The 17,004-nt window shown below is 34.8% G+C and overlaps 1 protein-coding gene across 1 annotated transcript in view; it reads right to left on the bottom strand.

The window, feature by feature from the left end:
* Positions 1-11,149, bottom strand: part of LOC128993185 (serine/threonine-protein kinase ATR-like) — a 59,651-nt gene extending 48,502 nt beyond the window's left edge. The window contains exons 1-10 of the mRNA XM_054416946.1: positions 11,051-11,149; positions 8,776-8,984; positions 7,030-7,200; positions 6,532-6,677; positions 4,759-4,929; positions 4,355-4,565; positions 4,096-4,211; positions 3,687-3,760; positions 2,268-2,713; positions 392-671 (exon numbers count right to left, since the gene is read on the bottom strand). Coding sequence (XP_054272921.1) covers positions 392-671; positions 2,268-2,713; positions 3,687-3,760; positions 4,096-4,211; positions 4,355-4,565; positions 4,759-4,929; positions 6,532-6,677; positions 7,030-7,200; positions 8,776-8,983 — 1,823 coding nt within the window. The 5' untranslated portion in view covers position 8,984; positions 11,051-11,149. The remainder of the gene's footprint in view (positions 1-391; positions 672-2,267; positions 2,714-3,686; positions 3,761-4,095; positions 4,212-4,354; positions 4,566-4,758; positions 4,930-6,531; positions 6,678-7,029; positions 7,201-8,775; positions 8,985-11,050) is intronic.
* Positions 11,150-17,004: the final 5,855 nt, after the last annotated feature.

Below are 17,004 nucleotides of genomic sequence, written 5' to 3'. Positions count from 1 at the left end.
TCCCTGACTTTTCCAGGTTTTCCTTGACCGTACCAACCCTGTGAAATTCCCCCCTCTATAAAACATTCATAACATTCTGAAATATTATGTAACAAATAGTATGTATATGGAGAAAGTATTGTTTTTGAAAAAAATTAGTATAATATTGTCATTTAAACTCAAACATAATGGTACAATCCCCAACGCTGCAAAAAATATGGTTCAAAAGTTATTGCAGCTTTAGTGATTTACCTCATAAAATATCATAGTTAGTCCCACTGCTTGCCAAAAGTATGGGTTAATGGAGAAAGTAGGTGTCAAATTGCTGATAGGTTTATTAAAAATTGTGTTTATCTGGTTAGAAATTATGTGTCATAAATGACTCACAAACTCCAAAAAATCAATTTATTACCTGATTAACTCAGCAGTGCCAGCCAAACAGCAGACGATTGTTGGGAATTTGCTGGCAAAGTCTGGGGTGCTATAGTTGTCATCTTGAAAGAAGAAGGGGTCCACGAGGCTGGTAACACATAAGCTTTGTTCGTTGACTGGTAATGTCGTCAGCATTGCACACACCTTGTCTATCTCAACATCAGCTCGTTTGAATACAGCCAGCCTCCAATCTAGGCTGAGACTGCCACACAACACCATCACCATCAGACCTTCCAGCGAGTGGCTCTTCACACCAGGATCTGTGAACAAATTAAACATTGGTGGTTCCGACAAAACTAATGATGAAGCTTTGCCAAGATTCGAGAATGCTTGCAAACGGTTCCAAGTGTGCTTACACTGCACTCTACACTAGATTACGTTTCTAAACTGTCCTGGATTGATTGGTGTAACTACATCATATACTTCCACAGATCTCAGTAATCCTATCCATGTCTACCCGTCCGTCTATACATTTCCTGTCTCATGGTAGTGTAACTTTCAGCTGCCGATGCATCAATCGTAGAGAGAGACAGAAGACAATCTACAAGCTATGAACTTTTTGACATCCGCACATCAAGACCACGTGGACTGTCTTAACCAATCAGAGAAGAATAACCAACGATCATACCCTCTGATTGGCTGTCTCTCTAGGTGGACAGGGGGATGTCTATTCCAACAAAAACCAAGAGAGGACAGTCTCCAGGAAGTCTTCGGTCCGGTCACCGCGTTCGGGAGTCGAAGTTTTCGGCCGCGAGTGATTTGCGAAGTGAAGTGTTATTTTACCATGGCCTGTTGCCTTTAAAGGCAGATTAAAATTTGTTTGGTGAAGTGTCCAGTGCATCAAACTCATGAAGTATGTCAATTTTATAATTATTTATACTAAAATGTAAGCCCAGCTCGCTTACTCAGAAATAAATAATTTAAGGCTTTAGAACTTAGATTTCCAAATTTTAATTCAAATCTGTTCAATTTACTTTCTTGAATTTGAACGATAATATTACTTTATTATTTTGTTTTACATTTTTAATTTTATTAAACTCCAATTTCCAATTTATTTGTTAGGATAAAGTATAATTTAGCTTATTAATTTGACTATTCACTGTGCTGGTTCATTTCCCCTTGTTTAACTGTATTAGACTTATATATTATCATTGTATTTTGTTTGGTTGAGTTTATCTTCTCCTCTTTTAATTAAATTGTAAATTCTTTGAGTAACTCTAGTTTTATTCTCAGACCCGGCCCTCACGCAATAGCCAAGCGAGTACATTAACTTATCACCTATTTACTATTAATACAAAATAACAACGAGTTACATTGGCAATGCAGACATAAAAATTGCATTACACTACTTACAAACATGTTTCATCTAAAGGATATTTTTCTATAACTAAGAAAATTTAAGCTCTATATAATGTAGGCCTAATATTCAATGCCAATTAAATTTCTCTGTGAAAAGTTATACTTTTTACCGTCAATCCTTGTAGGAAAAATATTCTTCAACAGATTTTTTTAATGAAATTTGCTGGTATAGGTTTTTTAAATATATCCCTAGAGGAATTAGAAATTAAAAAATAAAAATAAAGTTCAAAACAAAACAAAATCATTTCTCAAATAACATGGCCAATTATTCTCTTAACAAATTTTTCCACCTCTCTCAAGAATACTAGACATTAAGAAAACATAGGCCTATCTATATAGAGAGTTGTATTTTTTAAATTTATATTTTAATTTATAATAATTGTACTCTTTGACGCTATTCCAATGCTGTATTATGTATACTTCTCAATGAATAAAGAAATTTATACTGAAATTGCATGTTTGTTTCTCAAAGTACAGAACAAAATAAATTTACCAACCATCAAGAAAAATTTGTAGATTCGCCATGACTCGATACGGTGACAGGTCGACTAGAGGCAGTTGAGCTCCGATATTTTTGTGGAGCCATGGAATTGACAGAAATGCCAAAAGACTGTTCGCTTCTCGCAAATCGATCATGGACATGTCGCCAAGTGATGCAAGATACTTTGATGTTTTAGCAACTTCCAGATATATAACATTAAGATCTATTTCCCGTATAAGTTTGTTCCATTTTACATAGAAGTTGTTTCCAAAAAACACCAATGACGAGGAGGACTGACTCAGCTGAAGAGAGATGTTAGAAGCACTGAGAGCAACAGCTGATAGTAGTTTTGTAAGTTTTACAACATTTGCAGCAGACTGTCCTCCGTTAATAATGTTTTCTACAGCTTTTGCAGCAATATCCAACACAGATTTCCACAAACTACTGATTTCCCAGCACTCCCTGCAACAACAACAAAAAACAAACAACTATACCAATGTAAAATAAAATTATTTTGGAATCCACAATCTACTTTCAAGTCAGTATCTTTTGACGAATATGAAAAAGTCTTAGGATTGTCTAAGATTGGTTCAGGTCTTGAAAAATAAACAACATTTTATTGTAATGCTGTAGGGGCCAAGGGCCTATATTTGATGGACTATTTCTGGGATGTTGATGGAAAGGCTTACCTGAATGGGAAAGAGTCCCCAGGATGGTTCAAGGAACACAGATTTAAAACTGTACAGTGGGCATGTGCCAATTGTTGCCCAAAAGTTACTTTCCGAACACTTTTCTTCATCTACAAACATATGTCTTCCCAACTCAGACATTCCTTAGTTTAATATGCGTTAGGTAATGGTTAAAATATTCCAGTTTGGTGAAATTTAACATTTAAGTGTACTTTTTGTGGTAAGACTATTTCTCAAATGTATGCATAGTTGTGCATTTACAGTGCACAGCTTTCAAAATGAATTTCAACCCCAATGAACTACAACTATCTTAAGAAATTGTTTGTAATTTAAAAGCACATTGGTGAACCAATGTTTTAAGTAGGCCTATTTAAACTATTGCAACAAAATAAGTGTCGGTTTAAATTAATAAGTCCATCATAGGCTGAATATTTTTTTTCAAAACTTTAGAAATAGGTACTTGCTGTAAAGATTGTGCCAATTAGGATGGCTTTTAGGGAGTGTAGTACGGGAGAGACAGTACCTAAACTTTCCCCACCACTTTACTCCATTTTGAATATGAATATTAAATAAGATCTAATGACAATTTTTTAAATGGCTGAGAAAAAAAACGATGGTGGTGGGGAAGGGTCCAAATATGCATGTGCATCTCGCTTTAATGATTCAATCTCTACCTTATTGTTAAGTATTGACCGAAGTGCAAAAATACTGTAAAATATATTATAAAATAAATCTTAAAAACTTACCGACTCTTTTCTGGATTATTTAAGTGAGGTTGTACATCATTCCACACAAGGGCCTGGACAATAGTTAGAATATCCTGCAATCAAATTTTGGAATAGAATATTAACAGAATAAAAATTATCAACTGAAACAAATAGTTGCACAACAGCATGTTTTTTGGCTGTGTGATTTTCAAACATCAAATGAAACACCGAAAGATATGAAAAAAACTACCTATTGATCTCCTTCGAGTTAACTTCTAATTATATGCTTGAATTCAGTCAAAACTACATAACACAATGCAAATAAAAACAAGGTATAAATTTTAATAAGTGTTTCTAAAATAAAATTCTCTTGAATCGAGACAGGTTTGAGTTGAAATTCCTAAACTACTGGTTAGTCACAAACATCTTACAGGGAAATCATACTTACAGGGAAATTGGAGGCATGATCCAAAACTGCTTGTACTTTCTTTTTTATATCAACAGACATTGGACATATCTTGAACAGCAACACTATCAGCTTACAGTAACTTCTTGACGAAACTCCTGTTAATCATAAATTATCATCAGTTAACATTTATCTGTGTTTAATACACTGTCCTAAAATATAATACAACAACCTTCATGGAAGATAAAAAAAAATCAACATTTGAAAACCACTGATGTTAAAGTTTGCATTTACTTCTCACCTGCAAACAAAACCACCTTCTTATGGTCTAGCAGGGCAACAAGCCCGAGGTAGAGGCGGGACAAAGCTCTCTTATCAGCCGCACTGACGTGGGAGAGAGCAGCTTCACAAAAGGTGTCAGTCGATACAAGCATCGCCTTCCCAGCTTCCCCACTCCAGCCAGCTGTACCACTCAACCTGACATTCAGTAGCTCACATAGGTTGTATACCATCTGGAAATGTTTGTACTTTTAGTAGGCATACTTTCTACAAATATCATCTCTGTTGAAAATAGTTTTTTGAGGAAAAACCACAACTTAAGAATATATTAAGGAAGAAAGAACGAATACAACCGACCCTCAAATACTACATAAATTCTATACTAATCTTGCCTAGAAAATTATTTACCAAAATTTTAGTACTTACTAAGGAGGTTCGGGGGAATCCGTCGCACTTTATGTTGACACTGATGGAATCCAGTGCTGCCAACCAAACTTGTCTGTCCGAGTCTCCCAGTAGTGCCAACAATGCAGACCAATAATCAAACATGCCCGTGGGGTGACAAGACGCCAACATACCCGTGTGGCTTCTTACCACCTGATGACAATCAATCAAATCAATTTATTCACAAATAAAACCATTGCATAGATTGTATAACAAACAATCTGAATATAAACTAAATAGTGAGAGTGAGAGAGAGAACTTGAAAATACAGTAGAGTCCCGCAAACTCGAGCTTTATGTTTGCAATGGGGGAGGACGTAGTTTGAAAAAATTTGCTTTTAGCGAATTTCCCATATAGGGAATAAGCTATTACCGTAGTACTCATGGTAAGACCTGGACGCGGGACCGATTTTTTTTTCGTTTCAAGGTCCCTAGAGGCCAAAAACACCATACGTTCAAATTCATATATATATATATATTTATATATTTATATATTTATATATATATATATGTGTCCATTAGCACGATAACTCGAGCAAAAATGATCCGATTTTGATGAAATTTGGTACAAACGTGTAAACCTATGTTTATTTGAACGAGTTCGCGATCCAGCATGATCGGACCATGGGAACGGGGGTTTACGGGGGGTTTTATGGGGTAAAAATAAGTTTTTCGCATTTTTGACCCAAAAAACATAAAATTTAGCAATTTCTTTCCAAACCATTTTGTAGAGCTTAAAAAAACCAATAATTTAGTACATTGAAGCGTTATTATGCGCCTAATGGTTACGGAGAAAATTCCAAAAAATTGTAAATTTAAAATTCCCATGTTATTCTTATGGAGAATAAGTAAACTGTTGTAGTTTGATTGTTATGAACATATTTTGATCAAATTTGGAAAATGTTTTTATTTCTTACTAACTATTAACATAAAAAAAACAGTTTTACCTCCCTGATGCAGCAAACCTAAGTACTTGTTAAACTAATTCTATTTAAATCGGGAATAAATGTTATATTTTTAAGTAGACATTTCAGTGTAAATCAAATCAGTCAAATGGAAATTCGCTTAGTCTGCAGGTTTGCTGCGGCGGGGGTATTTTAAATTTACGGTATACTAGTATATTATACATCTACCATAGCCATTATTTTCTACCACTTCACCTAAACAATAGAAAAACTAATTTTTAAAAATTTGTGAAAAATCACAAATTATTCATGAAATTGTTTTTAATTTTGTTTTTAATAAACATAACTGTAAACTATCCTACTTTGACAATTTTCATTGTGTATCACAGTTTTTTGTAGCTGCTTATAGTTCAAATAAGCTGTTATCATCAATGCAATAAAAATAATTAGTACTGCACTCCGTTGGTAAATCTTATAACTTTTTAATGCTTTTGCATATCATAGAACCAACTTTTTTTGTTGAAACAGCAGCTGACTAAATTCATTAATTCCCTTAAAATATGAATACTTATAAGGTTAACACGGGGAATGAAATGTTAACACGAAATGAAAAAGTACATCGGTACCAGGCCTAGGTCTTACCATGAGACCTACGGTAATAGCTACTTCCCTATAGGGAAAAACCTACCTATAGATAGGGAAATTCGCTAAAATAAAAAACATCAAATGGGTCACAGTGACCTATGTGTGACTGAGTCATCAATCAACAGTCCCACAAAGAATGACATTTTTAAGATCCATCCAAACATCTAGTTCTATTTTTTTGATAATATAATGAAATCACACTTGACCTTGAGAAGATGAGTAAGGAGAACAGCACACGCACGTCTGCTGCGCAAGATGAACTTATCAAGAGGGGGTTGACTATCAACACCAGCTTTGCGGAACCAGACAAACTCAAATGGAACTTCTTCTTTACTTCGAGATTCCACCAAATCTGTAAGATAGAAGTGATGAAGAGTTAAAAGTAGGCTATCAAACCGGAACCAATAAATTTTAAAAATAGGTCTGCAACTTTAGAGTTTATATTATTATTACTGTAGAGCCACGGTTATCTGAGCTCTCGCTAACCAAGTTATGGTTTAACTCTCTGTTACGAGTCACAACAAAGGTTTTGTTGTCTGAGGTACGAAACTTAACTGCTTGTCATCTAACAACTAACACAGCCATATGACTATTTAGTGTCTATTTATGCCATCAGCTTTTTTTAAGTTTTGAAAGGGAGAGGCCCAAACCCGAGTATTGTTACAATCTAACATCAACCTTTTGTTAACCTTTGGGTGACTAACCTTTGATTGCTACCAAATATTCCGATAGTATGATGGAAAACATGTGTTGGTTCCTGTAAGCCAACGACTCTATGATCAAGATCTGCCAGTCTACCAGCTGAGTTTGTTGAGATTCCAATGACTCTAAGGTGGTGGCTCGGGCAATCTGGGCCAGAAGCCATGTTGTAAATCCTGCAAACGACATGAATTGAATAAGCACTACATATAACAATAACCTAAAAAACTTATGTATAGTAATTGTTAACAAAAGTACCGGTATAGTAAACATTCGTTAATTTAGGTTCAGTGTTCTCCATTTAAGTGAAAATCTAGATTAAATACTTGTGTAACATTTATGTAAAGAATCTGTGTGACTGGCTGATACTAATTGAATTGGTTCAGCATGTCTGAGGAATAAGTTAATGGAAGAGAGGTAAGGATGCGGAGGATTGGGACATGGAAATAGATATTAATAATAACTATGAGGTTGAGAAAATTAGGAAGGACTGTTAACAGTGTTAACTGTCTATTTTAAAAGAAAGGTGTTACCCTGAGGTTGATCTTGCCCATTGCCGTTAACACCTTAAGCCAGCTTTTGATGAGCTGTGATTTTAGTAATTTATAACAAGTAAATCTTATAACTAACCCACTACAGTACCTGAATATGTAAGAATTGCATTTACAAGATTAGCCTACTAATTAATGAAATAACAGTGTAAAATGGAAACTGATAGAAGAAAGGTAATTTAGCAATGAATTAATCAAATTGACAGCACATAATCATTGAACAACTTAGAACCATGTGAATTTAGACTTTGCTTCGACAAGCTGATGTCAGCTTCTCTTAAGGAGAAGACCCACATTTTAAATTGGAAAACCTACATCCTAATGCCTCCTAATTTCTCCCCGGCAACCCCTAACTGAACTTACTATTTTATGATTTGAATTTGGATTCCCTGATAATTAATGCAATTACTTCTTATGTTTACTTTGGAGCTGTCAGCAAGGTTTTCAGGTCGGTGATATCCAGTCCTAGCAAAGGCAAACAAGAGAGATTTCTCGTATGCTCGTCGTTCTTACCTCTATTGCCGTTGGCAGCTGATATGCTTTGGCCAGTAAGTAAGTTATTGCTCGCGCGCTGAGTATATAAAAGTATATAAGAGTATATAAAAGTGACGTGCAAGGCACACTTTTAATACAAAGAAACACAGTGGTAGGTACTTCAGGACTGTTCAGTAACTTAAAATCCATTGGTGGTTTTGAACTTGAGACTTCCGGAACTGGAATATTAGTGGGATCTGGATTCAGTAGGGTTTACTGTTATTTCTTCAAAATGAACAACCGTGCAGATATATTTAAGTTAGCATGTTAAAATTATACTCTTGGATGGAATTGACATTTAACTGATTGTTTGCTTAAAATGAGAGGGACATTATAAAACTCTTTTGTCTTGTGACAGTATTTCAGCATCACCATTCACCACTATAATCTTAAAAATGTTGCTTCAATAAAACAAATAATGTCACCATCCATAACCTCCAAGTTTGGTACCTAGTGGATATGTGGATATGTTTATCAAACAGATCAAAATGGTTGAAAGAATAAACAAAACAAAGAGATCAGTGAGCAAGTGATGTGATATTAAACGATTGTGAATATGAACCTAATCTAATCCATCCTGATCTAATGCACAATTGTAATTACCCTTTAACATTTTTATTTCAAAACATTTTACAGTCTATAATTGCAAAAAACAAAGACAATTACCAATGTAGTGAGGTAGTTTTGCTTCATACTCCGCCGGAGGGCCGAGTTTAGGAGGCACATAATACTCGTGATGGTTTTTACAAGGCTGAATTATTTGATCCAGTTGTGGCACAATCTTTGTACCATTATTTAAAAGTGCACTTATGGAGTTGTGAAGGATGTTCCAGAATTCCACAGGTAGTGGAGGATTTGGATCTTGTGTCAACATTCTGAAATAAAATAGTTTGATTAAAAAATATAAGTTTTACCTTTTCCAACAGCGTTTTAATTTAAGGTTAAGACCTTTAAGCATTACAATGCCGTCATCGGACAAGCAAAAGATTCAGCTGAAGCAGCAACGTCACGATCAAAACATATAATTTCTGTTGTTTTTTGCCTCCTGATCACAAATTTAAATTAATCTAGAGGTTAAAATACCTTTCATCCGTCAATGTGATCAAATGTCACCGATGAGCGGCGACCGGTTTCAGCCCAGCTGTGGGGCCATCATCAGGCGATGAAGGAACATAAATATCACTCCGAAGAGGTCGTCATAAAGTCTATAAATACGTCACGAGAAACAAAAACACATAGATACATTATTTACAAACACACGTGTGGCCACAAATTAACTGCGCGGCGGACGGTACGCGTAGGCTACATTAAGTTGCTAGTCCAGTCTTCAGTTTTCATAATGACTACTTAGTAGTCGAAACTAGTCAACGGAAGTTCAACTGAGGAATTGTGGACATCAAGGTAGCCCTGTTACCTGATTGTGCCTTCGTAACCTGTTATAATTCATTTCCAATTCCGGAAGGCTTCATGAATAAAAGTAAAATGTAAGTCCTAATCAAAACCTGGGTAAGGCTACCCGAAAGATAGTTACTTTAATATTTAGGGCCTAACCAGGGCCGGATTTCCCAATGGGGCCCGGGCTTCCGGGCCTATGGGCGGAAGCTCCAAGAGAGCGCACGGCCGAGGAAAAATATTTTTTTTAATCTGAAAATAAAATAAGTAGCCGTAGCTTAACATATTTTACGAGTTGATAAAAAAACAAAAAAAACTCTTGACAATAAAGCATTAAAATTTTATTTATTTATTTGTTTGTTTACGGTATAACACCATTTTTACAAGGGTTGACAGTACAGGGTTGACATGCTGATACAGATACAATATTGAAAGATTGAGATTAAATGAACGAAAAGTGATTAAAGAGTGAAGGTGAAATATGAAATACAATTGCTTAGCCTAATTAAATTTTCTTCCCTTCTGCCTTTTCTCATGCTTTTTTCATTTTTTTTGTTGTTTTGCATAATTTATTGACAGGCAGATAAGAGACTAACATTACATGCAATAGAAGACTTGGTTGAATAGCAAGCATAACAATAGATGAAATTTGGCAACAATAACAATCTATAATATAGGCTACTACAAGAAAACATGCGACTAGAATAACAAAAAAAAGATAATACATACATACATAAATTAGTACATGCAATAGCAATACATACAATAGCAATTATAATACACCAGCAATAGCAGAAAATGATGACTAGAGAGATATGGTAGGTAACATTAGAAAAAAAGATTAAATATCACACAAGACCTGGTAGTAACTTAATACTGCTTTGCTGCTACCAGGCCTATCTAGTTTTTGCTGATACAATTTTAGGGATTCCGTTCCGGTATTTGATTGTCAGTCCGGCCTCTCCAGCCTTAGTCCGAGCCTCCAGATCCAATTCATTGGAAGAAATAACTGTTAGAAAATGTAACTATTTTTCAATATTGCCCATAAATTCCGTTACAACATTGGTTAAGTTATATTATACGGGAGTAGGCTGTAGGGATGTTGTTGGGAATTTGTTAAGGCTAACCAAGACAATTCTTCAAAAAACTTGCAATGATAAAATTCTGATGAGGAGTGGTGTTCAAGCAATTAACAAAGGCCTTTAAGTTATAGGCATGATATAGGCTAGTTAAAAAAATAAAGATTTGTAGGAAAGAAACTGTGACTGTACTAGGCCTAGGGGGCGAAAAACTATTTGGGCCTAGGGGCGCCAAAATGCTAAATCCGGCCCTGGGCCTACCTAACTTATGACTTGTCATTTGGAAAATTAGAGGAACCATTCACTATGGCATGGGTAGTTGGCAACCACTGTGAATTAATCTTCAAAAAACAATTATTGTCAATTAAGTTTCTTACCTATTTTAATAAGATTTTGAGTTTACAGTTGTTGATTTTAAGATTAGGCCTAAAGTTGTTAACTAACTATAAGGTCTATAGATCTTGGCCTACCTTGTCTAGTCCATAACTTCCTGATAGCAACAATTATGTTGTAATACAACCATAAACATTTAGCATGGAAAATATGAAACAAAGCTAATAAAAACCAATATGAAAGTTATATAATCTTAACAATTTTCCTTTGCTTCCCTTCTTCTCTTGTTTGTGCTAGTGTCTAAGTAATCGTCGTCCGTCAGCTACTTCTACTTCACACACAACCACAACATGACAACAAGCGAACAAGCAACAAGTCACAACTGGTCACTCACAACACAACAACACAACCAAAACCAAACCAGTCCTCCGCCAAAAATTGAAATTTTAAAACAATAACAAAAACAAACAAAGTTACCAGCTGTACTCGACGTTCTGTACCCACAGTCATCTCGGTTGGCGCATGCGCACAAAGTTCTTGGAACATTTACCCAGGTAACTGTTACTTCTGATGAGTATTAGCAAAGATTACATATGCTTAGCATAATGTAATCTTTGGTATTAGCATAGATCAAACATACGTATTAAACAAACAAACATAGGTTTGATCATAGATTAAACATACTCCCTTAGTATGTTTAAGGTTTGATCAAACATAGGTATTAGCTACTCACAGCTTTCAGCTGTAACTGTGTCATTAATTCCTTGAATTATTATGGTTACAGTTAACAGCTGCTGTACCAATTAGAAGTACGTTATATGGGATTTAAATCCTACTAATATTATAAATGAGAAAGTTTGGGTGTATGGATGTATGGATGTATGGATGTATGTTTGTGACAAGTGAACGCGAAAAATACTGTTTGGATTGGGCTGAAATTTAGCATGATGATAGCTCACATTCCCGATTAACATATAGGCATATTCTTATTTCAAAAATCCTTTCGGGCTCCGCCCCAGTGGCTCTGGAGTTTCCCATGTTAACCTTATGAGAAATGGAATTATTGAATCTTAACAGCTGTTTCAACTAAACAAGTTGGTTCTGTTCTATGATGTTCAATAGCATTAAAGTTACAAGGATTACCAACAGGGTGCAGCACTATTATTTCTTTTACATTTATGACAACAGCTAATTTGCAACCAAAAGGTGAGTGAGCGTAGCGAACGAACTTCAACCTGGAGGTGAGTTAGCGTAGCGAACGAGCTAACCTGAAGGCAAGTGAGCGCAGCGAACGAGCTCCAACCTAAAGGTGAGTGAGCGTGGCGTAGCGAACAATCTTCAACCAGGACGTGATTGAGCCATGCGAACGAGATAATCTTGAAAATTAAGAAGTTGAACGGGGCAAAGCCCGCGGGTTACAGCTAGTAATAGAATAAATTCAACTTGGACTCAGACTGGACATTGTAACCTACGAAAACGGAAAAATAAACGGTATCCGCATTCTGACACATATTTTTCCCATTTTCAAGAAAATCCGATTTTCCGTTGTTTTATGAACTAATCTAAGTTAAAAATCAAATTTAAAAAAATGAAAAAACATTCAAAATATTTAAGGGCCATAACATACCAAGTTAAATTAAAACCGGGGTTTTTTTAATCCTATTTTTCGTTATATTATGGAGTTTTTATGGGAAAATAAAATAATTTACAATAACTTTTTAACCGTAATTTTACAATTACATACAATTTCGTTCAGAATTTAAAGGGCCGGAACATACTAAATGTTTATTAAAATCGTTCGGGCCATTTTTGAGAATATCTGATTTTCACGTTATTTTACGGGAATATCGACATTAGAAATTAAAATTTAAAAGATGAAAAACACATCTGGATAATACAGAGTACCATGGGTTGGAACCTACACAGCAAATTTTAACGAAATCCGACCACAGGTGTAGTCTTTAGCTCTGTAGGTACATACACACACACACACACGCAAACACACACACATCACTTCGAAAACCACGTTTTGTGTGCAGGGGGACCCAAAACAGATATATACACTATACAGTATATCCACTCAAAACTCAAACTCAAAAATTTTGACGAAAACAATACTTTCTCAAATTTCTCAATACCTCCTATAAAACCTGAGTAATTTTTGTCCGATTTTGGTGAAATTTGGTTTGAAGGTGTAAGGCGGGGCGGGATAAACTTGTTGGGTTTGTTTGTTTGAGGTTTTTGCCGAAGCAATCTTGACACCTAGAAGCATCGGTCCACCCGAACTTGCATGAGTTCACGAACCAGCATGATCGGACCATGGGAACAGGGTTTTTGGGTTTTATAGGGGGGTTTTATGGAGTAAAAATTGGTTTTTCTAATTTTTGACCCTCTAAACACAAAATTTCCCAATTTCTCTTCAGACCTTTTTAAAGAGCTTAAAAACAAATAATTTAGTATATCAAAGTGTTTTTGTACAATTATTTGTTATGGATAAAGAAAAAAAACTGTAATTTTAAAATTCCCATGTTATTTTTATGGAGAATATTGTAAAATGTTGTAGTTTGCTTGTTTATGGATATATTTTGATCAAATTTATTTATTTTATATACTAAGTAATTAATATTTTACAAAAAAAAACACACTTTTTTACCCTCCATGTAGCAGCAAGCCTAGGTATACAAACACATAAAACCTAATGTTAATACAATTCATTCGACTGAAAATACACTTATACTTATACTTTATACTTATACTTTTCTTTGAAATGGTGACCATACAAAGTAGGTATTTTAAGCCAAGTATGAATGGAGATGAGTGTATGATGAGTGGCGCGATAAATCAATTTAGAAAAATTGGAAATTCGCTTAGTCGGCAGGTTTGCTGTGGCGAGGTATTATTATTTCATTTTCTTGTCTACTAAACTAAAACCCAAAGCCGAATTTCCGAAACCGCGCCATGATAACATGGTGGTGGCGGTGATTGCTGCTGAAGATTGGTGAATCGTGAAACTATTAATCCTTGCCGACAGACCACACACCGCCCACCACCCCCACCACTGCTCGAGCGAACACCTTTACCGCATACAGTAGATAAATTGAACAGCCGTAGGTCTCGGCTCGGTTCGATGATGTAGTGGATAGCGCACCGGGCTGGGCTGACGAATCAGAGGTAGCCGGTTCGTAAACCACCGGAGGCATCAACTTTTTGACTTGAATTTTTTTCATTATCAGCAAGTTTGGTTGGTTTGGTTAAGTTATGATAGTTTAATTTTATAATTAAAAAATTATATAGTTGATTTTGAGACATTTATAATTTTACTTTACGAAAAGAACTATTTTTGTTATTAGTAAACCTTCATTCGAAATTTTCTTAATCAGCAAGTTTGGTTAGGTTATGACAGTTAAATTAATTTAAATTTAACCTACATACGACACGTTTTGACAGCTACAGCTACAGTGATAGAACTAACAATTACCCACGAACAGTTCGGCTATGTATTTTGCGTGCTGTGTTTGCTTGGTTTTTCTTAGGTTAAGTTTTGCATAATGATTGTATATATTGACAATTGTATTTTTTACGATGCCCATTGCATTTTGTACAATGTTTAAAGGAAAAATAAATTTCATTTCATTTATGCACGGATTTATTTCTTTTTGTCTATGGTATGATGCGTTCTGCCACGGCCGCCTATAACTACAGGCCGCGGCCTGGTAGAATTGGCAACATCGCAAGTGGTGTTGTTCAGTGACAGACGTCCCATAAAATAACATGGCAGACAGGTGACATCAGCTCATTAAATTGCACTTAATTGATTTAAATTTATGAACATAAATTTATTAAAATATTGAATATAAAACATACAGAATTGAAAACCGAAACAATATGAATTAAAATCTATATCTGTACATTTTTAAGCGGAGTCAATTTTTTCATAGTCCAGTATCCAATCTTTCGTAAATACACAAATGCCATTAGCTGCTTCCAAACAAAACAGCTGTTACGGTTTAACTACAACACCACTTGCGACGTTGCCATTTCGAAGGCCGCGGCCTGGGGCCCATTTCATAATAAACTACAAGTTGCAACTTGTAACTTGTAATTTCCATTAGATTTGCATTGGGCGATCAGCTGATTTACTAATAATATTAGTTTGTACTTTATTATGAAATGGGCCCCTGGGCCCTGTTTCATAAAGATACTAGTCTAGTAATTACTAGTCTAGTAAATACTAGTCCCGTATTTACCTGTCCTACTAATTTGTGTTTCATAAACGTTTTTATACCGCTAGTAAATACTAGTGTATTTTACTAGTCACGTGACCAAAACTACTAGTCACGTGACCAACTTTACAAGGTAAACTTTCAAAACAAATTGCTAACCTCAATCACGGGTTTTCAAACCCTTTATAAAGGGTTTTAAATTTGTTTTCATTTGATGCAAAAAGTAAATAGTTGTAGAAACGCAGTGTTTTATTTTAATTAATAACTATATAGACACATAAGTAAAACAATCACACATTATTTATCAAACCGCTATTATTTATGTTCATCAATGAGCCTGCCGACGCGCCGGCGCGGCGCGGCGTCGCGTCACTGCAATCAACACGGTGACTGTAGTAGCCGGTTGTAGGCGAAACAATAGGGTGGAAGTTGATCTGTTGCTGCGTTGCTGCCGCATTCGCTGTGATTTGTATAGTTTTTGTTTTATTCTGACATATAAAATTAAGCTTGCTATAAGTAGAGAAAAGAAGGCTCAAATTTTGAATGTAATTAAATCGTCTAAGGACATTTTGTTTATTGGAACGGTTTCAAGTACCCTTACCTATGTTTTCAAATATTCGAATGCATAAGGATATTTGGGTTAAAAAACATTTGGTGATATTCTAATTTTGAGTCTACAAACCATGAATAATAAGCCTAAACGTTTATTGATGCAACGAATAATTGCAACGCCGTTACAAGCAATAGAGAAGTAGGTTTTCAAGTATAGTAAAACATGGCATAGGCGCTATTGCAGGGTGTAGCTCAGAGGTGGAGTTTTCGCTTCTCATGTGGTGGGTCCCTGGGTTCAAATCCGCACCACTCACTATACTTTTTGTTCCATTAATTAAACTTTTACATGTTTTTACATTAAAAAACAGCTCTAATCAACATCTAATTTTTTTATTACTTTGAATAACAAATTCAGAATACCAAAATGGATTAAAAGTGATGTTTTTATGATGAGCAGTTCAGTCCAACGCCCAAAAATCAAATATAGACCTACAAAATTGTTAGTACATCACAGGGTTTTAGCTATTTAGGGAAGCAAATAATAAGCACCTCAAAAAATACAATGAAACTCCTCTTTAAAATTGTCTTACTATTATTTCCTATTAAAATGTCTTTAAATAAAACCGAGAGCCTTGGGTGTAAAATAATCTGATTAATGTTGCAATGTTGGATACATTTTTGTACATCTTTGTATGCAATATGGTATGCGGTTTTTTAATTTGGTTTATCTCAAAGATTAAAAATCTTTTATCTGTGATAACTAAATAGTTGATATAACCATGAAATTTAACTCAAGTAAATTTAGACTAAAATTTCACAGAAATTGATAACTTATAATTATAATTATTCTAATAGGGCAATTTTACATACATTATAAAATTCAATTTCACTCATTTTGTACTTCGCCACATTTATTGATTGTAATTTACATCTAATAATTATCATTTTAGCACTCACAGATCTATTTTTATCTTAAATTGCAAACTTGAGACAATACGCACTTGAAAAAAGAATTCAATAATTCATTTTTTTAAGTAATGTGTGTAATGAAATAACACTCTTTCCAAAAATACTAGTCTACTTCAAATAATACGGGTGTAGAGAGGTTGTTAGAAAATGACAAGTATTTACCAGTGTAATTTACAAGAGTAAATCTTTATGAAACACATTGCTGTCTACACTAGTAAAAACCACTAGTAATACTAGTCCCTACACTAGTAACTAGTATTTTACACTAGTAGGTTTTTGAAACGTAGACTTGTAAAATACACTAGTATTACTAGTCCATGGACTAGTAAATACTAGACTAGTATTTT

This window comes from Macrosteles quadrilineatus, unplaced genomic scaffold (genome assembly GCF_028750875.1).
Source record: "Macrosteles quadrilineatus isolate MER2022 unplaced genomic scaffold, UCM_ALF_1.0 Scaffold_4__1_contigs__length_99947679, whole genome shotgun sequence".
NCBI classification, from domain to species: domain Eukaryota; kingdom Metazoa; phylum Arthropoda; class Insecta; order Hemiptera; family Cicadellidae; genus Macrosteles; species Macrosteles quadrilineatus.
Note: the sequence above shows the minus strand (reverse complement) of the source record. Positions and strands in the feature narration are given on the sequence as shown.